Below are 26459 nucleotides of genomic sequence, written 5' to 3' on the forward strand. Positions count from 1 at the left end.
AATTTATCGGCCATCGTCTTATCCCTTCAGATCTCTTATGTATGTATTTGTTGTCATTAAATTAATCAAATGCAACTAAGTTCTAAATAGGTAAGCTTAAACACAATGAAACATTGCCTTTTTAAAAAAAATTTCTTGTAATATTTGCAGAAACACTAATGTCATATTTGGACAATTTAGAAATGAATATGTAAAATTATAACTTTTGTCGTGGCGTTCGCGCGCAAATATTTTACAAAACTTTGGTAAAAACTTCTCTTTGAGCACTGCAGTTGGGGACAGTAAAGATTTTTGTATGAATATTTAGCAATTTTTAAAGAAAAGTAAATAAATTTTGTTTTTGTTTTGAGAACAAAAATAATCTTTTAAAAAGTAAATAACTTCTTAAAAGTAAGAATGCTAGAAAACATGGATTGAATTAAATTTTGATATAACTTATTGCACAAAAAGAGTGCTAAAATAATTAATACCTATAAGAAAAGCAAAACTTGTCACAAATTACAATTCTTTGTTTTTAATTTTTATTAGTCCAGCTATTTTTTAGATCTTGTTGGATACATTTGCTTACATATTTTGATCTACTTCAGTTTATAAAATATTTTTTTTCTTACAATTCTAATTTGAAATTAGCTTAGCAAATATGCAAATTAAAATCTTTATCTTTTTTATGTCCCAACTGCTTTTCTTTCCCCCTGTTCATATTGTTGTATATTTAAAATATTAATCTCCTTGAAATTTTGTCAGGCATAAATCTTTTCAATAATTCTTACAAAGCTCACAGTTGGCATGTCATGTCAGTTAAAATTTGGAGCATTTTTTCCAGAGTTTTTTTGCTCTCATGTGCTGACATTACTACAGGGATGTTAGTGGGAGGCTGATGGAGAACTATTTTTTCTTTGTACTTTGCTATTTTTGTGACTCTCCCCCTAGCCTCTAGGTACTATAAATTTTCATTCATTAATTTTTGACAATTGAAACCAAAAATACTACAAGAGATAACCATAAGGAAGTCATATAACTGTGGACTAATAATTCAACAGTTTGTAAGATCCTAAGTAGCACACATTTACACACACACACTGATTTTTAGTATTTTTGATAATTTTATATGTTATCCCTTAAATGAAATTTTGCATATCTTGCTACCTTTAAAATGCACCTAGTTTTCTTTTAAAAAGATAACATCAGTCAGAGACTTCTGGGGGAAAAAACATGATTTATGAACATTTCTCAAATTATTGTTGATATGCAAATTCTAAATGAAATAGACAGGTTATTTTGTTCATTTCCAATCTGCAAGATTCTTATAGGTTCTGAAAGATTTCAGTTTAGCTGCAGGGATTTTATCCTAGAAAAAATATCCTACTAAAAGGCATTTTCTTGACAAAAATCTTTCCTAAATTGACAACTTATATCAAATAGAAAAGAAACTTATCATTTACTTTTTTCCTTTTATTTTGTTTGCTGTAATACTTAGAGTATGAAGTAAATTGGTGTAGGAAATTGCAGGAAATTAGAGTTGGCCATAAAAGGGCCAAAAATAAACACATTTATTATCAAGATATGATTCTATTTACAATAATTATATGAGGGGGATGGGCGTAATGAAATTTAAAATTAAACCGTGAGCAAAATGGTCTAAATATTGAGCAAGACACTTGAAACTTGGTACATAAGCCTAATCCATATAGGTACTACATCTAAATAGCAAAAAATATTTTTTTTTTATTTTCAGGTTAGGTTAGGTAAGAAAAACCCTGCGGAAATGGGGTTTTTAGGCCTTTTTGGTCTATTTTGATGTACAAACCTTTAATTGTTTTCTATTAGGTCTGTTCCCTTGAATACACTGTGTCTACACAAGGACATTATTTCAGATGATTCAGCAAGTCAAGAACCAACCCCAGCGGGCTAGGTGGGTGGCTCACATGAGTAAAGTGCATTTTTTCTCATATATCAAAAATAGGTTTTTTGAGTTTTGGTCCCAAACTTGCTGAATCATCTTAAATAATGTCCTTATGAATAGAAATACACTATTCAATGAAAAAACTTAAGAAAAAACAATTAAAAGTGAGCTTTCAAATCAAATTACACTAAAACAGGCCAAAAAAGGCCTAAAAATCCCATTTCCGCAGGGTTTTCTTACCTAACCTTAAAACAAAAAATCTTGAATTTTTTTTTCATTTATATGTAGTATCTATAGGACTAGGCTTATGTACCAAGTTTCAAGTGTCTAGCTCAATATTTAGACCATTTTGCTCACAGTTTAAGTTTAAATGTCATTACGCCCCCCTCTCTTTATATATAATAATAATAAAGAGGGTCATTTTTTTATATTTTCCGTAAAGTTGTATGCTAGCATTTTGTCACATGTGCTTATTGAGTCAAACAGATCTTTATTTGGACTATTTTATTAATATTTATACATTTGGTTGAAGTTAAGAAATGTTTTACTTAACAAGCTAATTTGACTAATTGCTAACACACAATTTTATTAGAAATATGCAAAAATAATGACTGTCTTACATAAACTTGTTATATACTGAAAGACAAACATCCAGTTATTTTATTATTTGGATAGAGAAATTACTGCCTTTTATATTTTTGTAAATTGATTTAGATTTTGATAGATCGAATATAATATATCATAATGGAGTCAGTTACATTAGAATTTTAATTCTTTATTTAATCTAAAATATATATTTGAATATGATATGATCATCAGTTAAATTTAGACTTGGCCTAGAAGCAAGCTTAGGCAGTAATAGTTTTCAACAGCCTACACCTGCACAATTTACATTAATATGCATAACATACCTGTTTTTATTCACTAACATAAGAGATCAACTAGAGTGAGAATCGTGATTAAAATGTTTTATCTGAATTTGACATATTGTCTGTCTGAAGTGAAAAGCAGTCATTGATCTATTGGTATAAATGTGGTTGGTGACCCCTCTCTTGGAAATTTTCAGACAAGCTTTAGCTTGGAGTAGATTTAAGATTCTATAGTGTTTTCACAGAAAAAAAACAAAAAAGATGATTCTATTTAAGTAACAGGAGGTTTTCAGTATGTAGCATAGTTTCTTCCTAAATGATGAACCAATATAGTTCTCCTTTCAAGTAAAGATTTATATAGGCCCAGAAAAGTGTGCATCCTCCCTTAAAAAGAGAATTCATTCCCTATAATCCACCCCTTTCCCTATGTAAATACCTTTTTATTTTTTCCTTTTAAAACAAGAATTAAAATTGCCCATTGATAACATTGGCATAGCTTCTGTTTTTGTAATAACTAATTACATAAAATTTTAAGAGTATATCTAAACTTGGTTCAATACTAAGTTTGTTCATAGATATAAAGAGAACATTGAATATTTAGCACTCTAAATTTGATATTAATCTACAAGCTAATAAAGAAAGTTATTTTGCGTGGCAAACGAGTGGATTTTTGCATTTATTTGATCCTAAAAAAGCTTTAATATCCCATTTTATGTCAGCCTTAAGAGTTAGTGTTTCTTAGAATGTTCAAACTGTTATCATCATGCATAAAATCATTTTAACAGCAGTTTAAATTTACCCAGAGTTTTTTAAAGAGAATATTTCAAATCTGAAGAAAAGTCAATTTTAATTGTAAGCCATAATTTTGTATATGATGAATAATTTTATTGGTTTGTTGCTGAATGGCCATTAAATGTATCTAAAGTAAATTATTCGGCAAACACTTTTTTGCATATTTTAAGAAATATGGGGATATAAACTTCACAAAGATTATATTACTGAAAAGTATAGGGATACAAATATCTCAAGTAGCATTTTAAATGTTACAATTTAAATTCAATTTAAAAGTAGTTGTATATTAAAATGTTTGTTGATTTAAATTTACATGGTAATTGGAAATAAATCCATCTTTGCGCTGTCTCATATTGAATACTATCTAAATCTTCTTGATATAATCTGAAATAGATTCATTGCCTGTTTGATAATGGATTAGTTTAATTTACTTTTCTTATATGATGAAAAGTGCTCTAAATTTAAGAAAATAATATTTCTATTGCCAATATGATGTTAACAATGCCTTCCAAATTATCTTATTATGTGAAGCTTTAAGGTTTTTTTTTTTATTCAGATCTTTCTAGCCAATTAACTGAACTCTCCTTTTTAGGGAATCTTAACTTGGGTTCAGATTAGACTATTTTATTTTGAAATATAGTCTTAGATGGGTTTTAAAATTTTTTTCTGCAGCCAACATCACCCTTTAAATGCAAAGCTCATAGATGCTAGAGGAACAACTGCAAGAATGAGAATAATTAACTTATAAATTTAAATGTTTTATGTTTTATTATTTTTTCTGTCAAGCACTTATTCAAGTATCCAACTGTTTGAAAATTGAATATACTTGGTTAATCTTGTTAAATCTGCTCTGAATATTTGGAGATAAACTATCTTAGTAGTTTAGCCTGATAACCATGGTGTTTACACATTTTAAGGGATTTAAACCTTTAATTTTTGATAATATGGAAAATTGTAGAACAATCAAGGATATTATTTAATAGCTACTTAGCATTGTGTTTTATATTTAGTTTAGGGTATTTAAAAGGAAAAGTAACCTTCATTTCCAATCTCTCCTTTATAAAAGATTACTCTTAAATTCTTCTTTTAAAAATTCTAAAAAGTAATTTTTGTTCTTAAATATATCAGAATTTTCAAATAAATTGTTTTATAGAAAACTATATTTTTAATTTATTACTTCAATAAAATTTTGGTTGCAATGCAAAAGCACTTTTATTCCATTTCAATTTGATAGAAATGTGATACAATCTTGAATGTTATGTTCTACATTTTATCATTGAAATTAAAACACTTCAATTTAATAAATCCAGGTTTAAGTATTTCTTCAATTTTACAATCATTATTCATCATTCATTATAATTGATAATTTTTTTGCTATACTAGACGGTTTGATAGTAGGGAGGGAGAGGGCATTGGGGTGTAAATTACACTGGTACCCAAAGTTTTATAACCACCTTATCTTATTCATTTACATTTACACTTTGGGTAATTTTATTAAATTTTAATTGGTTCCAAAAGTAGCAGTGTAATTTTGTAAGGGGTAATATTGTTTATCCTCCATAATTTTATCGTTCATTGTCTTAACTTTCAAGATCCCTCAAGATCAACCTATGACACTTTTTAATGATTTTAATTATTTTTGTTTTGTTGCAGGGAGTTCAAACTTGGAATAGCGGCCAGGCTGCTTACAATAATCAGCAAAATCAAGGTAATTATTATAAATAACAAGACAATTGAAGATTGGTAAATTAAGTAATATTATATTTAACAATACATTTTATCAGTCTGTCAGGCAGTTCGTAACGCCGTGAGAGAAATATAATTTTTAAAAGCGAAGCTTTTCTATAATTAGGGTCGGTCCGTCCGTCCGTACGTCAGTCTGAGATAGATAGCTTTTATTCGTTAATTTAGGCATGTTATAATTGTCCTATCGATTTCAAACTTTGCATGATGATTCCTGTAGTAGTTTGGCACGATTTAGAAAGCGTAGCAACTCTATAATCATTACCAGAATGTCCGTACGTCCATTTTAAAAATGTTGATTTTTCTACTTTTTTAACAACAAATTTTCAAGTGTTCTAATTATCCGTTTGATCTGATTTTTGGTATATTGATTCCTGGGACAACAACGAACAATATTATAAGCGAAGCAACTCTATAATCAAGTCCAAAAATGTAAGTATGTCCATAAACATTATCCTGCTTCAAGCAGTTTTTTCAACAAATTTACTTACAATTTTGCTTCGACTCTAATACTTTTAAATTTTGATTATTCAGTTCAGATACCATACAAGTTGTCCGTTTGTCCTACCGTTTCAGTGCTTCGCTTTTATGGATGTTGTCATCCTTGTTTTTAAATATAGACAGCTAAATTTTGTTGGTGAAATTTCCTGTGCCAATGAGCAGCCAGTATTTAAATTTTTATTGTTCCGTTGGTCTATCGGTCATGCTTCAAAGACAAGTATACTTCATATTATAAGGGTTTGTGTTTTTTTTGTGATATGTCGCCTATTCTCTCTGTTTCTCTTTTTTCTCCTTGTTATAATAAAGAATCTATTTAGGACTGCTAAACACAGGAGAGCTATACCCCAGCAGTTCTCTGGATGGAAAACCCTATGTACCTAAACACAGAATTGTTCATTTTGATTTAAAGGTAAAACTAAATTTAAAAGCAAATATTTCATGTATTTCTATAACTATGACTTATAAAATGTATTTTTAAGCAGAAAGGGAGGGGACATAAGCTGGTACCCAAAGTTTTATAAATACGTTATCGTTGGCTCTAAAACATTGGGTACTTTATTGGCGGTAACCTTTATTTAATTTGAATTAGTTAAGGCTGAACTAGCTGGGTCCAACATTTTAACTAAAGATTTTAATCTACATTATTATGTCTGTCCCAGGTATTTTTCATTCTTAGTTTAAAATAAACTTTTCTCGTTATATAAATTATTATACTTGACCCACTAAAAATCTTGTCGATTTTTTTATAGTTGGTCCTCTGTAAGTTCCTATTTTTCCCGAACAAAAAGTCAGGATAGGAAAATACTGTAAGAGAACCATATTTTATTAAGATTTTTAAAATAAGGATGACAATATCAATAAATAGCGAAGTACAATAAAAATTAAGGATGAACGGACAAACTGTCAAATTAAGTTACAAATCAGATGTTAAGGGACAAAAAAGGTGATTGGGGGTAATGATAAAATTCACTAAACCTTTATATTTCAATATATAATTTTTTGTTACTTTGGTATATTGAACTATAATAAGTATGTCTATTATATGTCCAAGGTAATACATAGAAATCCACTGATTTTATCAGGAAAAGAAAGGGAGTGGGGGGTATAACACTCTCCATTAAAATAAACAAGGATTTTGCCGTTTGAATCGAGTATTGAGTTTTATAAGATTGATCAGCTACTTCTTTGCAGTCATTAAACTTGAGAAAATTACTGTAAAAACCTACAGACCAAATACTGTAAATTTTGTATAGATTAAACATTTTCTGATAACGAAGCTACTCTACAACTAGGATCTGTCCGTCGGTACGTCGTAATAATGAGTCTTAATTTAGTATTTTTATACATGAAACATACATACATAAATGGCTTTGTGATTTAGAATTTCTAATCTCTAAAAAATTTACAGAAGAAAAGTATCTTTGTATATTGATGTCAAACGCCATTTTAAAGTCCAACCTACATAAATTTATAAAACAAACATTCTTCTTACATAAAAAGTAGTAATATTTTTTGTAGAAAGCTTAAGATTTTAATCTGATTGGGTTCTCCTTTTTTGAGGTGGGGGGGGGGGAGGAGCTTCAAAAAAAGTATGGTTTTAGACCATTTTTCTGCTCTTTTTTTACCCATTTGAACACAGAGCCCCTATATGTATGTTTTTTATTAATTGACAGTTAAATATGATGACAATATCCATAAAAGAAAATCTACAAAAAAAAACAGTTCGACAAATGAACACTACTTTATCTATAGTGACATCAATTTTACGTTTTTAATTAATGAATATAATACGTGTTATAAAAAAATGAATAACAGATTGACCGACGGACTTACCCTAAATATCCTTTTAAAAATGTACTATTTTTTAAATGATTAGTTGACCGAAAACATTGATTTATGACCTTAAATGAAGAATGGACGCGAGGTTAGATGATAAATTGTTTAATAACAATAAATTTTAAGTTGCTGCAATTATGATTAATAAAGATTTCGGATAAAAAACGCTTCGGTTAAGATTGCTTTTTGTTAATTGTATTGCCTTCATTTTTAAATTAATCGATTATATTATTTTATCTGTCCCTCCATTGAAGTTCCCCAACATTTTTGGTGCTTTCCCAATAAAAAGCTAGCGAGCACATAACCTTCCCCCAGCTTTCAAATTATTTAGGTTCTCTGTTCCATACATTTCTTGCTAGAGCTAATAAAAATAATATTTAAATTATTTTTAGGGTGCCCCGCCCAAAGCCTCCTACATCAAGAAGGTTCTCCTTATCGTCAAAGATATTGGAGCTACAGGTAAATAGAACACGGTGTAGAGAGGGAAAATAGAATTGTAAATTACACTGGTACCCAAAGTTTTATCTTATCTTTTTCCTTAGTTTAAAACTTTGGTTATTTTATCAAACTTTTGGTTCCAATCTAGTAGTGCCAAACTACAGATTGGCTAATAGATGGTTGGATTAAGATTGTAGTGTCCAAACTTTTCAATCAATAAATTTGATGAGCAAAGCTTGAAGCATGCATGTTTTAGACCTAACATTTATAAGATAGTAGAAAATCAATAGGTACTTTTTTTAATCGAAGAAATTACTTAAAGAAAAATATTAAAATCTTATGTTGTTTTTTAGAAGTGAATCCACTATATAATTCACTATATCTGTCAATCCGTAACGCTTTGTGATTTTCTTAGCTAGTATTCAAGATAGACGGCTAATTTTTTTGTAAAGATTTCCTATTCCAATGAGCATCCAGTGTAGAATTTAGTTTTTCCGTCGGTCTGTCAGTTATGCTACAAAATATGAAAATTGAAAAATCTAAAAATACGTGAGAAAGGTTTCGTGATTAAATTCTCCATTATATTTAAATTCTTGATTTAAACAAATCATTAATTGTTTTAACTCCTTGTCCGTATTCCCATCTATGATTCTTGTGCATGCACTGCTAATTATGGATGTTTTCATCCTTGTTTTAATATTATATTTTTATTTAGGAGTATTATGGGAATGGGAAGACACCTTTCCTTTTACTGGAAGGTAAGTTTCAAAGTTTTATACTTAATTACACAGATACCCAATACAAGAACCTGTCATTTTAAAAATCACATTGATTGATTGATTGATAAGCCAAAGTTTCATAGGGTTTGGATTTAAGGATTTATGGAGTGAGTTGAAAACATTTTTTATTTCTTGGTATAGTAGGTATAAAAAAAAAACAGGCTTTACGGAAAAGTATGGGATTTGGAGCCATACTGGAAAGATTTAAGAATTTAAAAATATGTGCAGTATTTTATCCCATATTTAAGAACCCTTCATTTGGAAAATTACACTGGTACCCAAAGTTTAACACCATTTTATCTTATTTGTTTTCTAATTTTTTTTTGGTATTTATTTAAATATTAAATTAAGTTTGTTAGGTTCCAAACTAGAAGTTCCAAACCCTTTATCTACTGAAGGGGTAGTTTTTTTAACTTGTTTAATATCATTGGCTATGTACACTAGGAAATATATATCGTCAATTGTGTTATCCCTAAAAATCCGTGGGAGAAATAAAACTCAGAAGTTAAAAGTAAATACTTGAAAATTGAATTTTGTGAATTTCAAAAATTGTTTTATTTAAGTTTTCCTTATGTGTGTTGACTTTTGGTGGTAGAAACAATGAAATCAATCGGTTCAAAATAAAATAAAAGCGCAGCTTACCTGTTAATGAAATATGTCTGTTCGTCCGTCTGTCAGTACGTCATCAAAAGATTATTTGACCAATTTAACAGGAAGGGATGGGACATTGGACTGTAAATTACAATGGTACCCAAAATTCAACATACGCGTTGTATATTGAATTTTGATTGATTAATTCCAAACTATGAGTGTCCCAATTTTATACCAAATATTTGTATCTACTTAAGGGGTAATTGTGTTTATTATCATTAGGAGTGTATATCAATTTATCGTCCATTAAATCCCTTAATACTTTATAGTATAGGCAGTTTATTGACGATATTTGTTTTATTTTAGACTAGAGGTTGCTGCGACTTCGAATCATTACACTTTGGACGAAGTTCATGTAAGTTATTTCATTTTTATCAATAATACAAGCAACTTCATAATTGCATTTGTCCGCACGTCTGTCCGAAAGTTAAGTGGTTAAAATGTTGTTTAAATGTGGTTAAAATGTTGTGTGATTTTGAAAGTGACTGTTTGCTTGTTTCAAGTAGGGATCCCCGTACGTGCAACCACTGCGGGGCTACAAAGTATCCATTATAACCTAACTGATGTCAAACTTGACTTGCGAGTAAATTTTAAAATATAACAAAAAAAATTAGAGAAGATGCTTGGCAATAAGAGATGCCAACATTTTTAATTTAAAATTGCGCGGCTTGTGTTAATAGTATAAAAATGTTATGCATACCGTTAGAATCGCTATGAACTGTATTTTTTGGAAATATAAGAACGGTTCCTGTGCTACAAATAATCTAGAAGCCAGATGGTAAAATGTCCCAAAATTTACTCGCAAGTCAAGTTTTAAGTCAGTTCGGACATTTTAACACGTAGCTCCTAAACTATGCGTAGCACAGGAATCGTTTTTATATTTGCTAAAAATAGAGTTCATAGCGGTTCTAACGATATGCATAGTGTTTTTCTACTTTTCTAATTTCAATTTTAAAAATGTCTGCATTTTTTGCACTCCCTTTATAATTACCATTAAAATTTAGGAACTGCTAGAGCTATGTCGCCAACTTGGGTTAGAATCCATCCCTCTGGTCCAAACTTTCGGGCACATGGAGTTCATTCTCAAACTTCAACAATTTCAACATTTAAGGAATTTAGAACATCCAATTAATTTCCGCTGAATAAAAACCGACCCTAAGCCTAATTAATTGTTCATAATTGTTTTATTATTGGATTATCGTAATAACAGGATCAGTTTCTGAAGGATCTTGCTTAACTATAGATCTAATATGGTTTTCCTTTTAGAGTGTTGCTTTTGGGTGAGGGTGAGGTCTTGGGATATGCCAATTTAGGGAGTGTTCAAAACCCTCCCAAGAGAAATTGCCTCAAAAAATAAATAATTCTACATTTAAAAAAAAAACTAATTTGGAAAGTGTGTGGGAGGGGGGTCAACTTACCTTCCCCCACCTCAATTGGCCTAGTTTAAAATAAGTAAAATAAAATGGGATGGGGTTTATTTTATGTCCTGCTTAAAAGATAAATGTTCTAAAATTGTACAGAGATCATCCTGAGATGCCAGAAAGTATTTGTCCGTGCATGAATGAAACCATCCCACTCATCAAGGATTATATAGATCAGGTAAAATAATATTCCTTTGCTATTCGTTCCCTATGACCTCTAGGAGGATTGATGTTTCTTCGTGTTATAGACCTCTCCACTCACCTTGAAACATACGCTGCGTCTTATTTGCGGTGTAAAGCGTCCATTCGCCCTTTAGACATCCAACCCTTTGATTGCCAGACTTAACTGTGCATGGTAATGATTTGTGTTATGGCGCACCTGACCATAGCAGAAGTAGCAACCATTTTTAACGTCTTTAGTTATGACGCTGTGTTAAGCCGAGATTCCAACCTATCACCAATGATCGCGGGTCTCATGCTTCCGCATAAGAATTATGTCCAGGGAGCAATGGGATATTGGACTGTAAATTATGCTGGTCCCCAAAGTTTTATAATTCATTAAGATACCCGTGTTTTATTTTACAAATATTTTTTTCACAATTATTTTTAAAATTATTGTATGGACGATTCAAAAAGGCTTAAATGAAATAAATAAAAGAAAATACCGACAAGTCCACCTCTTAACTGTAAATAAGTAACAGGATGTCTGCCTGTCTGTCTGTTTGTACCGAAGAATCTCGCTTACAGGGTAGCTTTTAATAGATTCTGGGAAGGTTGACCCCGCTCCACCCCAAAAATTCTTTTAAAATCTAATATACAAAATTGGTTTATTGAATTCAACCCCCCCCCCCCCCGCCCTTCTCAAGTGCCCCTAGCGGCCTCTACGGGGCGTAGCCACTAGTAAATATATATATAGAAAAACTAAATAGTTATGCTGTAGACATGCTAAAACCCTTTATTAATTTAATATAACTGTATTTTGTTGTAATGCCTCAGACTATAGTTAAGTTAGTATTTATTTACATTACATGAATATATTAGATTAGAGGCACAAATCTAATTAAATTCCCATGCAGGGTGGAGACGTTGGACTGTAAATTATACTGGTACCCAAAGTTTTATAATCACGATATCTTTAATTGTTGGATTAAAGTGTTCAAACTTTTCAACCAATAAGTTTATCTACAGAAATGGTATTTTTGTTTAACCAATCTAAGTCATTAAAAAAGTTGTTTAAAGCTCAAGTCTAGAAAGGCCATCCAACATGGTTTTGGGTCACAAAAGGGATCTTAAGGGGTAAGACATTAGTTAATAAATTAACATATCTATAGTATATATATATAGACAGATAACTACCTCCCTTCCTTTTTCTATGACCTTATTCGTCTGCTACCAATTTTTTTTCTGCTACTTGGCTGTGTTAATGCACACCACACCATTGGTTGATTTTCAATGACCCAATTAAGCACAAGGACAGTGTGATGGGGAGATACAGTTATTTAACCCTTTCCTTCTCTTGGGTTTTACTCTAATGATAAATTGATGTACACCCATAATGATTGAAGACAAAATTAACCCTTCTGTAGATTAAAGGGATTTAACACTGCAAATTTAAATCAACCAACTAATATTTAATATAAGTACCCATAGTTTTTGTACCAAATAAAGATATATTATGTAATAAAACTTTGGGTACCCTCCCTGTAGAATAAACTATATGTCTATATCCTGTAGGTTTATATTGTAAAATGCGGACATAAGGTCTATAGGGTTAAGGTTTATTTTATTTTCATGTATGCGGCAACCATAACAACCTTCATATGATACAACAAAAAAAATTTTTAACTCAAAATGGTAATTAAGAAATTTGAATTTCTCAGCTGCTATTCAAGATAGACCGCTAAAAGATTACCAATACGTATGAGCATACAGTATATAATTTACTGGATCCGATGATTTTTTTTGCCACCACTTTTATTATTAGGAGGGTGAAGATCATTGCCATGGGGGTTTTAATCCAAATATCTAAATTTTGCCAAATGGGGGCCGGGTGGGTTGATAACCCCTCTGTTGAAAGGGCGAGTTGCTCTCCATGACACTCAAACGCTAGGTCCAACAACCCAGGTTAAAAAGTCTCCTTTTCTGTCCAAACACCCGGGATATTAGATTATTTAACACCTATCTGACAACCAACCCTTTTTTGTCTGAGAGGTCCTAACTGCATGTTTAAGAGTTTCGCCTGTTTTTTGCCAAGGCATTTTTCTATTCTAACTATTAATTTCGCGCACCTGACAAAGTAGCAATAGGAACCATTTTAACGTCTTAAGTTGTATGACGAAGTATTAAGCCGAGGTTCGAACCTATCACCTTCCCGACGATGAGTGCCTCTGTCACGGGTTATTGGCATACATTATTCAGAAGTTTTGTATAAACATAAACCAAGTAATTGTTTGTTTTGTAGCCTTCTTAAAGTTATATTTATATTTTATACACACACACACACACCTACACACATATACAATTACACCTACACACACACACACACACCTACATACAACATAATTTTAATTTATTGCTTTACGTCATGTTTCCTTAAAGAATCAAAACTACTCTCCAGAGTAGTATTTTTCCGTTCGTCTGTTTGTCATATTTCTGTCAGTATTGCAATTTTAGGCTTGTATGCCAATATGCAAATCTCTTCCTGATTAATATATTTTTTATTTCGAGTTAAAGGCAGCTGGAATTTTAATTGTTTATCGCTTCATATTATAAGACAGCTTTACGGGGGTAGTAAAATAAAAAAAAGATATATAAAATTAATTCTACTTTAGGCCATGGGCCCGAAATCCCAGCTCAACTTAGCTGGTATTGATTTTATGATTTTTGTTTTATTATTCGTGGAAAAAACATGATTTTTCAGTATGTTATATACGAACATCCTTGTATTTTTGTGGAAGGTTATTTGCCAAAACTGTTGTGTGTTGACAAATTGTTGTGTTTGACATTGTTGGATATAATTACATTTTTTTCACACAATTTAATATATTTTTTTGACATAATTTAACTAGAGAGGGAGGGGACAATTGTTCTTAGATTAGTCAACTTTTTTCTCCATTCTTTATCTGAATACCACAGACAGTCTAAGTTGAGGAAAATATAAATATATTAACCATTGTCTTTTCACTGCTAAGAATCCCATATAAAGATACTATCTTTGAGGTTATCTGTTTTCCTGTGGACGATTTCTCTTAGTATGGTGGTAGTACCCTCCCATGAATTAGTTCCAAAGAAAGCTTTTCTGTAAAAAAGAACCATTAATGGTTCAGCGGTCGGTTAGCGAGATCTATCGCAACACACACACACACACACAGTCAGACTATGACATCCCCTTACTTTTAGTAATATTTTCGATAAATTGTATATATGTATATTAAATATTTCACTTATTTAGCTTCGCCTTTATGGCTGTTTTCATCCATGTTAAGTAACATATTATGCCCGAAAGGGTCATAACAAAGATTTATGCTTCCGACTCGATAATGTTTCTAGTAAATAAAACTTTTATTTGCTACCAGTAGTTTTATTTAATGAGGCATCCGAGGTTGTTTATTTATTATAGTAAAAATTTAAGAAAATATAAATAGCAAAGTAGTAGGATGTTTATTTGTTGGTGTGTTTGTCCATTTGGGTGCTAATCAAGATTCCCACAAAAATTTTTCTAGAATCTTTGTTTTAGACAGGTTTAATGCCATTTTATTGTTTGTATATAAGCTTCCAATGTATAGATGGAAGGGAGGGTAAGAAAAGTTGAAAAAAATCAAATAAAGATAACTCAAAGCATTTTTGATCATGCAAAATTAGAAGACCCATAATAAGTTATAATACTGCTCTTTAATAATGAAACAAACCACCTGACCCCCCAATATAAGATATAGGGGAAAATGGGCTGTTATTACACAAGTCCTTAAAGTTTTTTTATCCACTTTTTCTTCTTCGTTTGCTTTACTACTTTGGGGACTTTAGTGATTTTTGATTTGTTGGTTTACTAAATTGAGTGTTCAAACGTTTCAACCACAAATCTTACGCTACAGAAGGGATAATTTTGTGTAACATCATTGGGGATGTACATTATTGGCCAGTGTCTTATCCCTTTTGATCCCTGGATAATATCCTCAGTTGTTTTGTTATGGCACAGGTCATTGAAATTGCCGTGTTTGAAGCACTGCGGATACAAAACAATGCGCCACACCACGGATATTAAGAGATAGGACAATCCACAATACATTGCTATACTATACACCCCAAAATTACCCCTTCTGTAGATTATTATCTTTGAACCAACCAATCAAAATTCAGTAAAGGTACACAAAGTTTTAAAGCCAACACATAAGATAATGTGGTTATAAAACTTTGGTTAGCAGTGTAATTTACAGTCCTGCGTCCCCTTCCTCCATGGCTCCACACAGACTGATACTTAAATTTGTCGTTATCCATTTTTAGAAAAAAGACTTTATAATCATCCTTATATAATAGATACGGGATGTCTAAAAGTGTGTGTATCTGTAAAAAAAGGATCTCGCTAACCGCTCATATAACAAAGATACCTCCTCCCTCCTAGAAAAAATCGTCCTATAAAAAGTAACCCTCCAAGAGAAATTTAATAAGATAAGTTGGTTGCTTTTTATCGCCCTTAGAGACCTCTAGGGGCGAAGCCTTTGGTATAAGTAGCGTTTTGATATATAAGAGGATATCATAGAAAAATATAAAGAAAAGATTAGATAGACGCAGATTATCTATTATTTTTTTAAAGAAAATTATTGAAGGATCGAACTTTAAGGAAGAAAGAAAGTTGATAATGTTACTGATAAAAGATAAGATTAATTGAAAAGAATGTATATGTGTGTGTGTAGGGTGTATGTGTGTATGTGTGTGTGTGTGTGTGTGTGTGTTTAGAGGTGTGAGTGTGTGTAGGGGTGTGTGTGTGAGTAGAGGTGTGTGTGTGTGTGTGTATGTGTGTGTATATGTGTGTGCTAACATTGTTTTGTGTAAATGATGCTTACCATTTTTCCCTAGATCCTAGATTTAAATATTTTTAACAACAACATTGTATGACAGGGACCTTAAGGGATAAGACAATGGCCAATAAATTGATATTCGACCCCAATGTTAATAGACATAATTTGCCCTTTTGGAGATAAAAACTCCTGGTTGACACACATAAATATATCAAAATAACCAATCAAAAGTTGATAAAGGTACCCAAAGTTTTTAAGCCAATGAATTAGAAAACGTTTTTATAAACTTTGGGTACTAGTTTATTTAACAGTCAAATATCCCCGCTCTTCCTTATGGTTAGGTAATCCTAATATATAAAGTAGTAAGCGTTTTTTGTCTGTCCCAAAGGATCTCGCTAACCGCTAAACCGATATTATTCTCCTTTATAATGAAGCTTCTGATAGGTGTTGGGAAGGTTTTAAACTATTTTTGGGGAGGGTGTCTTCATCCCCATCCCCCCAAAAAATATTTTTTAAACTCAAATTTAAAATGGGATACGGTCAACTTTTACCTCTCTTACCTTAAGTTCCCCTAGAGGCTTCTAGGGGTGTAGCCGCTAGTAATTTATAAAGAGGCTGAATATTTGTTTATCTGTCTTGTGTGGTTGCACCAAAAATCTTGCTAACCGCTGGGCCAATAGGTATCTTTACAGTAAAAATGTCCAAACCAGGTTTTTTTTTATCTATTTTGCATAAAATATTTATGTTTTTTCTTCCTTTAAAAACTTAAATTAAGGTGGTGGATATCTTCATATTGGATGTGAGTGTGACGAAGTTTATCATCTTGAAACTTGTCAACCCTGTCTATTTATCTATCTGTATATTTAGGTAATGGCAGTACACACGGATGCCAAATATCTTCATATTGGCTGTGACGAAGTTTATCATCTTGAAACTTGTCAACCCTGTCTGTATTTATATCCATCTATCTATATTCAGGGATCTATCTATCTTATTAAGGTATCTATCTATCTGTATTTTAGGTATTGGCAGTATTCACGGATGCCAAATATCTTGATGTTGGTTGTGACGAAGTTTATCATTATGGATTTTGTCAACCCTGTCTATCTATCTATCTATCTGTTTATTTAGGTAATGGCAGTACACACGGATGCCAAATATCTTCATATTGGATGTGACGAAGTTTATCATCTTGGAACTTGTCAACCCTGCATGGATAGACCCAGGTGAATAGTTTTTAAATTCCAAACTTATTCTATAAGGCTTTGTTTTTATTCTCGATTATTGACGGTCCTTTTTTACGTTACATATTTAATTTAATACATAAAGTTGCTTTTCGATTTCTATAAAATTGGTAATCTTTGAAAGCAGTCTTTTTTAAAAAAAATGTTTACATTTTATTTGTTCTCTGTAAAATAATCTGTATCGTTTTGTAAAATGAACTGGATGTCTGGGTGTCTGTGTGTCTTACTTTATTTAGCTTAAGATCTTTGTAACCGCAGGACCGATATGGTTCTCCTTTACAGTAAAACTTCTGATAGATCCGGTGAAGAAATATAACTATTTTTGGGGAGGATACCTCTTTCCTCCCAAGAGTAATTGTACCTGGAGTGGAGGGGGGGAAGTTATCCGAATAGCCGAAAATCTGGGCTAAATTTTTCTGAAAATTTTGGGATGATAGGTTCTGCCGTTGACGAGATTTAATAAGACACTCATTTATTTATTGTTTTATTTAGAAGAAAAAATAGTTTTAATATTATAATCAAACAAACAACATTGGCAAAAGTAATTTGATACATTAAGAAAAAATAATATAAATGCAGGAATAAGGCATAACCAACAAGCAAAATAAATCTAAAATAGGTTTCGTGATTTTTTTCAGTGTTGGTATAAGCTGATATCAATGGATAGATAATGCATCTTAAGAAAAATATTCTGCCTTAATTATTATAGGAAATTACATTAGACTTTCAATAAAAAAAGGAAAAGGGATCTTGTACTTCTTGTGTAAAACTGGGGCTATGCCATTAATGATAGATTATTGTTTCTCGTATTCATTCGAATCCGGTGGACAAGAACCGGTTCTCATCCACACGGAAAAACTATGTCTAGCATCGTATTATATCCAGCTTTCTACGAATATAAAAATGTACAATCATAAGATTAAAACCTGTTTTTTAGCCCTTGCTTTCGGCACCTCGGGGCTAAAAAACTGGTTTTAATCTTATAACTACACATTCTATATCCGCGGAAAGCTGTTTAAAATACGATGCGAGAAATAACTATTCTTCATTAATGTTTTTTAATGGGAAAAGAAAGAAATGTTCAACTGCTAGTGTCCTCCTCCTCCCTGGATATATTAAAAGAATTGTAATCAGAGAAACTTAATTATAATATAATAAAATATAATGGTGTTCCATTACATCCACATAAATGTTTACAAAGACATAATAGCAAATGAATAAATGCAGATTGGGAGGAGACATTGGACTGTAAATTGCACTGGCATCTAAAGTTTTAAAACTGCGATATATTATTCGTTGCCTCAAAAAATTTGGTTACTTGAAGTGTCCATTGATTTTAATGTACAGAAGGGGTAATTTTGTCTGTCATCATTGGCGAATTAGTGTAAAACAATAAAGGGGGAAGGGATTAAATAATTTACTGTTTGTACCCATCCCGAGAACCTTTGCCGACTTTCAATTAGGTCTTTTAAAAACAACCCGTAGCAGGTCTTTTAAAAACAACCCGTAGCGTCGGGATTATTAACACAGCCAAGTCGCTACAAAAGCAAGTTGCTAGAAGACGAAAAGTCCACAACAGGTTGATGCATGAAGTTGTCTGGTTATACATCTATACTATAGATTTATTATTGGAGATATATTATACTTTTTTTATCTTCTGCTGTCTTTCCCATAAAGATCCCTTAATAAATGGGATTACCTATGAAGAATTTTTTCTAGTGACTTGTGCGGAATTGAAATCACACCTAATATAATTTTCATTTTTTTGTAATCTTGTAAATAAATTACTCTCTTGATAATAATCAAATTACAACACCTTGAATACTTCACAAAACCGCATATTTTCATATAGTTGGATATCAAGATAAGACCTATGTGAATCTTTCCTAAAATAATAAACTCAAACAGTCCAATTCTTAAATCGCAGCCTTCAATACCAAATGTTAGGTACCTTTATGTTAGAGCTAGTGGCTGCGCCTCTGGCATCTAGAGGCTCTTTATAAAAAAGGGAAGATATGGGCATAAAAATAGCCTAAAACCATACCATTAAAAATAAAGTGCCGAAGGCAATCCCATTTTCTAAGAAGATTTCAAAAAATGAAGAACTCAATTAATTCAATCATTTTATATAATAGGATATACATTTTTGAATGGGAAAGAGAATCTACCGTCTATTATCTATAATAATGTTTGTCTATTTATTATCATTGTCTATATAATATAACTAGTGGCTGCGCATCTAGCATTTAGGGATAGGGGCTCTGTATTTGAAAGGGAAAGAGATGGGCATAAAAAAAGCCTAAAACCATACCAAGACTTGAATGTAAAAATAAAATTTAAACCATTCCCTTTTCCTTTTTGAACCTTTTAATTGGTTCGATAGTTATCGATATCTTAAGCTACAACCAAAAAACATACTACTTTATATAATAGGATATACATTTTAGAATGGGAAAGAGAATCTATTATCTATAATGTTTGTCTATTTATTAGCATTGTGTATTAGGGTGGGTCGATTTTGGACATTTTTTTCTGAGGCCAAAGCGGGGATCTGCACTCAATTTATATAGATATAATACACCTCGGGATGATTTAAAATTTATCCTAAGTCTTAAAACCGCTGACGACCAGACATTCAATTGTATAGCTATTTGTAAATGGGAGTCAAAAATTTATTGAATCAGAACTATGGCTTCATGGTGCTCCCTGGAAATGCCTTGAGGAGCTGAGTCAGGAACTTTTGTCCGTTTCAAAAAATCTCGTTCCTAGCCTGAGAAAATCTAAAAAACCTCTACAAATTAGACAATTCTCAATAAACCTTAAAATTTTTTGTTTTTTTAGTAATTTCTAAGGCTAGGAACAAGATATTTTGAAACGGACAAAAGTTCCTGATTCAGCTCCTCAAGGCCTTTCCAGGGAGCACCATGAAGCCATAGTTCTGATTCAAAAAAATTTGAATGTCGTCTTTGCATACTAATAAGTAATGAATTATATTTTTAAGTGGTCGTGTTCTAAAACTCAATTTTTTTTAATTCTTTTTCGGTCAGAAATGTTTTTAAGGTTAATTTTATCTGTTGCATATCCCCGCTTTGTCTAATTCCGATATGAACCCACCCTATTGTGTATATATTGTAATACTGATGATAATCAATATTCATTGGATATTGATTGGATAGATAAACAACAGACAATATTATTAATACTAAGGTGCTAATTAATGTAATTATTATTTGTAGTAGCATAGCTACTATATTATTCACTTTCTCCGTCCGTGTGTCTGTTTGTATGGTAAATGTGATTTTCTCCGTTGTTGTTTAAGACAGATTGTTGACTTTAATGTTAAGATGCCTTTTACCTAACAGCATACAATATCCGGCGCCCGTGAGTCTGTCAGTCAAGTTAAAAAATAAATTCAAATTTGTTATTTAAAGGTTTTGAGATTTTCTTTTATTTATGTCCTTTTCCTTTTCCTATTTTCCATTGCAACTGAAGATCTGTTTTAGTAACCAATTTTTCCGTTTTTCCATCAATGACTTTGTGGTTTGCTAATTATAAATGATGCTGTCTTTGCTTCTATAATTTCAAGAAAAGTTTATAAAAAGATAACAATATAATGTATAAATAATCATAAAATTATTATATAAGGTAATTTTTGTGGATACAAAGCCATAGGAATCATAGAATAGGCTAGGATTATTTTTAAATATTGTTAATTCATGTAGTTTTGACTTTACCGAAACATTTGATAATAAATAAGAGTTCTACGTTGATATATCTGAAGAGAGCATTTTTTTATTTCTTAATAAATATGTAAAATTCATATTTACTCAGAGATTTAACCTTCTATATGATAAACTGTTGCTTATAATTTTTTAATTATTTTAATATAGCTTATACCAACAACGTAATAAATTCGAGAATAAAAATCACGAAACCTAAACGTGATTTTCAGCTGTCGTTGGGGGCAACACATTTGGTAGAATTGAAGACTTATATCTGCCCACCAAATATTATTTTAGATTTATTTCGCTTGTTGGCTATACCTTACTCCTGATTTTAACATTTTTTTGCGGTTGTGCACCTTCAGGTTAAAAAGCAGTAAAATAGACTAAAACCATCCCTAGACTTAATTACCAATTTTTTCTTTTCTAGGAACAACATTTTTGTTGAGCACGTGACTAAAGTTGCCAACTACGCGAGTGCAAGATATGGAGTCAAGCCTATCATATGGGATGATATGCTAAGAAATTTTATGGAGGTTGGTACATTTGTTTACAGTATTCATTCGAATCCGGTGGATAGGAACTGGTTCTCATACATACGAAAAAACTATGTCTAGCACCGTATTATATCCAGCTTTCTACGAATATAAAAATGTACAATCATAAGATTAAAACCAGTTTTTAGCCCATGCTTTCGGCAGCTCGGGGCTAAAAAAACTGGTTTTAATCTTATAATACATACATTCTATATCCGCAGAAAGCTGTTTATAATACGATGCGAGAAATAACTATTCTAGTATGGCTTAGAAAACGGTTTATATCCGCTGGATTAAAATAGATTCTAAAATCATGTATCGTATAACAGACAATTTTCTACGAATAATAAAATGAAAATCATGATATTACTACCAGTTTTGTTAAACCTTGTAAATTTCTATTAAATTTCTAATTATTCGCGCGTGGGAGAGGGGTTATTTTTTTCACTTTAGGCCATATCTTTATCGGGGTTGGGGTTATACCCACCTTCCTAATAGCTCTAAACCTTCCCAGGACCAATGAAAACTTTGGAACGATCGATCCAGCCATTCACGATATTTTATAGGACATACAAACATATTAACTAAAAATATGCCTAAAATATTTTGATTCTTATGTAAATAAAAATCTTATAAACGAATGGACTGACTTCAAGGAAGTTTAGTTTTGGATCAGAGCAGGTATTAGGCCAGGTTTTACCACAGCTCTTCTAGTGAAAAAGACCCTAGAATCAAGGGATAAAGCCAATAGCTTTTTTTTAGGTTTTAAACTGAAATAAATTGAATCATTTTAGTCAGTAGACTGGAAATATTATATGACTTAATTAAATGAGTCAAATAATTATTTTCTTTTGACTCGCGGATAATGGATTTAATGAAACCCTTTGTTCGACACAAAATTAAGAAAATCTGGGAATTTTCCTCTTATTGCTAGTGGACCTCACTGTTAAAACTCAGGGATCTTAAGGGATAAGACAATATATTGATATACATCCCCAATGATGGTACTCCAAGTTACCCCTTTTTGTAATTAAGATTAGTGATTGCATCAAAAGTTTAAACACTACTCGTTTTGAACTAACCATTCACAATTCAATAAAAAGTATCTAAAGTTTTGAGCCAACAAATTAGATCAAGTGATTATCAAGTTTGGGTACCAGTATAATTTACAGTTCACTGGTCCCTTCCTCCCTGCCAATTTTCATCTTAACGGTATATTTTCTGTAATTTAGGGAAGGGGGGGGGGCCTGGGGGGGCTGGATGGTTGGTAATAGGTCCACTGGTTAATTAGAGGATTTAAACCATGATTTAAAGTTTCTTGGTTAATTTACTATAATGGAAAATATTAGAGAAATTAAGATAAAATTAAGTTTTCATATTGTTGTACGTATATTATCAAAACAATGAAGAAGATTACTTACCAATTATGTTCAAATTTAAATCTCAGTCGCATTTTTCTGTTTTTTTATTTTTATTTTTGTGTCAAAATAAAAAAAAAATCAGTTTTTATTCCGTTTTTACTAAAATATTTTTTTTAAAATTATAAATGTAGGTTAGAGTAAAACTTTAATAGCTGTAAAACTAAAACTAGTGGCTGTGTTCCTAGCATAGGTAGGGGGGGGGGGGGGGAATGGACATAAAAAGCTTTCTAATTTGAAAGGAGGGAGGAGGATGTGCCACTTTTTGAAACCAAAAGTAAAACGCGCATGATCTCAATCAATAAAAGAGTTACAGCTCTAAAATTTTACACAGCAGTTTCTTTTGTGGAGAACAATATGGAACTGTGAACAACTGCTGTGTCGAATTTTAGAGCTGTAACTCTTTTATGGGCTGAGATCATGCACGTTTTACTTTTGGTTTCAAAAAGTGGCATATCCGCCCCCCCCCCCCCCCCCTCCTCTTTACAACAACAAAAAGCATAAAACATTACTTTATGGAGAATGCATTCTGTTTAATGGTTATATTACAAATAAAACACTATCCTATAGTGTAAAGTATGATTTTTTTTGTCAATGGCTTAAGATCTTAGTGGATAATAATCTTACTTGTTTTTATGATTTTCCTGGTAGCCTATTTATTGTGGTTTTATGCTATTTTTATACCTCCTCCCCCCCACCCCCTTCTTATTAGATTATAGGGGCGAAGTAATTAGTAATATAAAGGTAGTAATTTGGTAATTAAGAACATATGTAACCACATTTAGGTGCAAAGTTTAACAACTAATGCATATAACAACTTTAATACAAATACACAGAGTTAATTAATAATAATAAATACAGGGATGTAAAGGAATTAGACAATTGTCGATGAATTTATTACTCCTTCTGTAGATTAAAGTTAGTGGTTTAAACGTTTGGACACTTAACTTTATGAAACAACCAACCAAAGTTCAATAAAAAGGGCCTAAAGATGTTAGCCAACAAATAAGAAAACGCCATAACAAAACTTTGGAAAATAGTGTAATAAACAGCCCAATTAAGTTATAGATTACATACACAATAAAAAATTAGAATAATGTGTATAGAATATTTTTGTCAATAATGAAAAAAAGTTATTTATTTATTATTAAAAAAGTTTCTTAATACCCAATTATATTTATACCTAAGTGTAACACTATACCTTACATTATTATAATATTTATAACGAGATTCTTACACACACACACACACACACACACACACACACACACACACATAGACAAACAAACATCCTGCGTCTTTGATAGAGATGGTTTTAAAATATTTTATTATTTTAAAAAAATCATTTAGATATATTTAAGCCATTTTATTCCCCATACATCCCTCTTTGGTTCCAGAAAACTAATTATAAAAGGGATGCGGTCGCTAGAATTTTTTATATCTTGTAATTTTTTTATAAATCATCAAAAATGCACAAAATATGTAAAATATTTATAAACTGTTGCAAGAGACAATAAAGTGTATTGAACTTTATTAATTTGATTCATTAATATTACAATAAAACAAGATCTACCTATATCGTTCATAAAAGATTGAAATATTTTTGATAAAAAGTTCTGCTGTAAATGAGTTTCATAAAGATAAGATTCGTGCCAGATTGTCTAGGAATCATCATATAAAATAAAATTAGGTTTAATCATGTAAAAACTTATTGTAGAAGTTATCCAAAAACAATTCACATCTGTCCTTTGTTGGAGGACTTAAATACAAATTTACAGACACAGCCTTAATGTAGAAAAACTTTGCATTTATTAACACCAAAACTTATGACAGTGTAAAATTTGGTCGTTTATTTTTAATATTTAATGTGTTTTTTTAATTAATGTAGTTGTAATGTTATAAAACAAACATTTCACACAATTTTGCAAGGAAAACAACAATTCAAATGACAGAATGAATATTTTAGACAAGTGACTACGCCTCTAGAAACATTTGAAAGAAGTGAGGAAGGGGAGGGTTAAGACCCTTTGATTTGCATTTTTTTTTTATTTTGATTAGGGGTGGTGGTTGGGGAATTTATTCATAGGGCGATTTATCTTTGAAGGCTGAAGTTATTTTCCCCCTAAATAATTATAAACTTTACCTGCACCTATATGAAGCTTTAAGAGAATCATATTAGTGTAGTGGTTAGCAAAACCTTAAGCTCTTATTTTTTTATATAATGAAAATATTAATATTTAGGATGAAATGATGCCTCTAGCAAATATTGTGGAACCAATGGTCTGGGTCTTTAGTAATATTATTATTTAGGATGAAATGATGCCTCTAGCCAATATTGTGGAACCAATGGTCTGGGTCTATAGTAATATTAATATTTAGGATGAAATGATGCCTCTAGCCAATATTGTGGAACCTATGGTCTGGGTCTATAGTAATATTAATATTTAGGATGAAATGATGCCTCTAGCCAATATTGTGGAACCAATGGTCTGGGTCTATAGTAATATTATTATTTAGGATGAAATGATGCCTCTAGCAAATATTGTGGAACCAATGGTCTGGGTCTATAGTAATATTAATATTTAGGATGAAATGATGCCTCTAGCAAATATTGTGGAACCTATGGTCTGGGTCTATAGTAATATTATTATTTAGGATGAAATGATGCCTCTAGCAAATATTGTGGAACCAATGGTCTGGGTCTATAGTAATATTATTATTTAGGATGAAATGATGCCTCTAGCCAATATTGTGGAACCTATGGTCTGGGTCTATAGTAATATTATTATTTAGGATGAAATGATGCCTCTAGCAAATATTGTGGAACCAATGGTCTGGGTCTATAGTAATATTATTATTTAGGATGAAATGATGCCTCTAGCAAATATTGTGGAACCTATGGTCTGGGTCTATAGTAATATTATTATTTAGGATGAAATTATGCCTCTAGCAAATATTATGGAACCTATGGTCTGGGTCTATAGTAATATTATTATTTAGGATGAAATGATGCCTCTAGCCAATATTGTGGAACCTATGGTCTGGGTCTATAGTAATATTATTATTTAGGATGAAATGATGCCTCTAGCAAATATTGTGGAACCAATGGTCTGGGTCTATAGTAATATTATTATTTAGGATGAAATGATGCCTCTAGCCAATATTGTGGAACCTATGGTCTGGGTCTATAGTAATATTATTATTTAGGATGAAATGATGCCTCTAGCAAATATTGTGGAACCTATGGTCTGGGTCTATAGTAATATTATTATTTAGGATGAAATGATGCCTCTAGCCAATATTGTGGAACCTATGGTCTGGGTCTATAGTAATATTATTATTTAGGATGAAATGATGCCTCTAGCAAATATTGTGGAACCTATGGTCTGGGTCTATAGTAATATTATTATTTAGGATGAAATGATGCCTCTAGCAAATATTGTGGAACCAATGGTCTGGGTCTATAGTAATATTATTATTTAGGATGAAATGATGCCTCTAGCAAATATTGTGGAACCAATGGTCTGGGTCTATAGTAATATTATTATTTAGGATGAAATGATGCCTCTAGCAAATATTGTGGAACCTATG

At 31.3% G+C, this 26459-nt stretch overlaps 1 protein-coding gene across 4 annotated transcripts in view; it reads left to right on the forward strand.

The window, feature by feature from the left end:
* Positions 1–26459, forward strand: part of LOC145304626 (hexosaminidase D) — an 88682-nt gene that overhangs the window by 34015 nt on the left and 28208 nt on the right. For all 4 annotated transcript variants that reach the window (XM_080146548.1, XM_080146550.1, XM_080146549.1 and 1 more), the window contains 9 exons: positions 5218–5272; positions 6126–6217; positions 8037–8103; positions 8798–8840; positions 9819–9867; positions 10517–10621; positions 11031–11111; positions 17080–17174; positions 21345–21450. In XM_080146548.1, coding sequence (XP_080002674.1) covers positions 5218–5272; positions 6126–6217; positions 8037–8103; positions 8798–8840; positions 9819–9867; positions 10517–10621; positions 11031–11111; positions 17080–17174; positions 21345–21450 — 693 coding nt within the window. The remainder of the gene's footprint in view (positions 1–5217; positions 5273–6125; positions 6218–8036; positions 8104–8797; positions 8841–9818; positions 9868–10516; positions 10622–11030; positions 11112–17079; positions 17175–21344; positions 21451–26459) is intronic.

This window comes from Acartia tonsa, chromosome 13 (genome assembly GCF_053477335.1).
Source record: "Acartia tonsa isolate MP-2025a chromosome 13, ASM5347733v1, whole genome shotgun sequence".
Taxonomy (NCBI): domain Eukaryota; kingdom Metazoa; phylum Arthropoda; class Copepoda; order Calanoida; family Acartiidae; genus Acartia; species Acartia tonsa.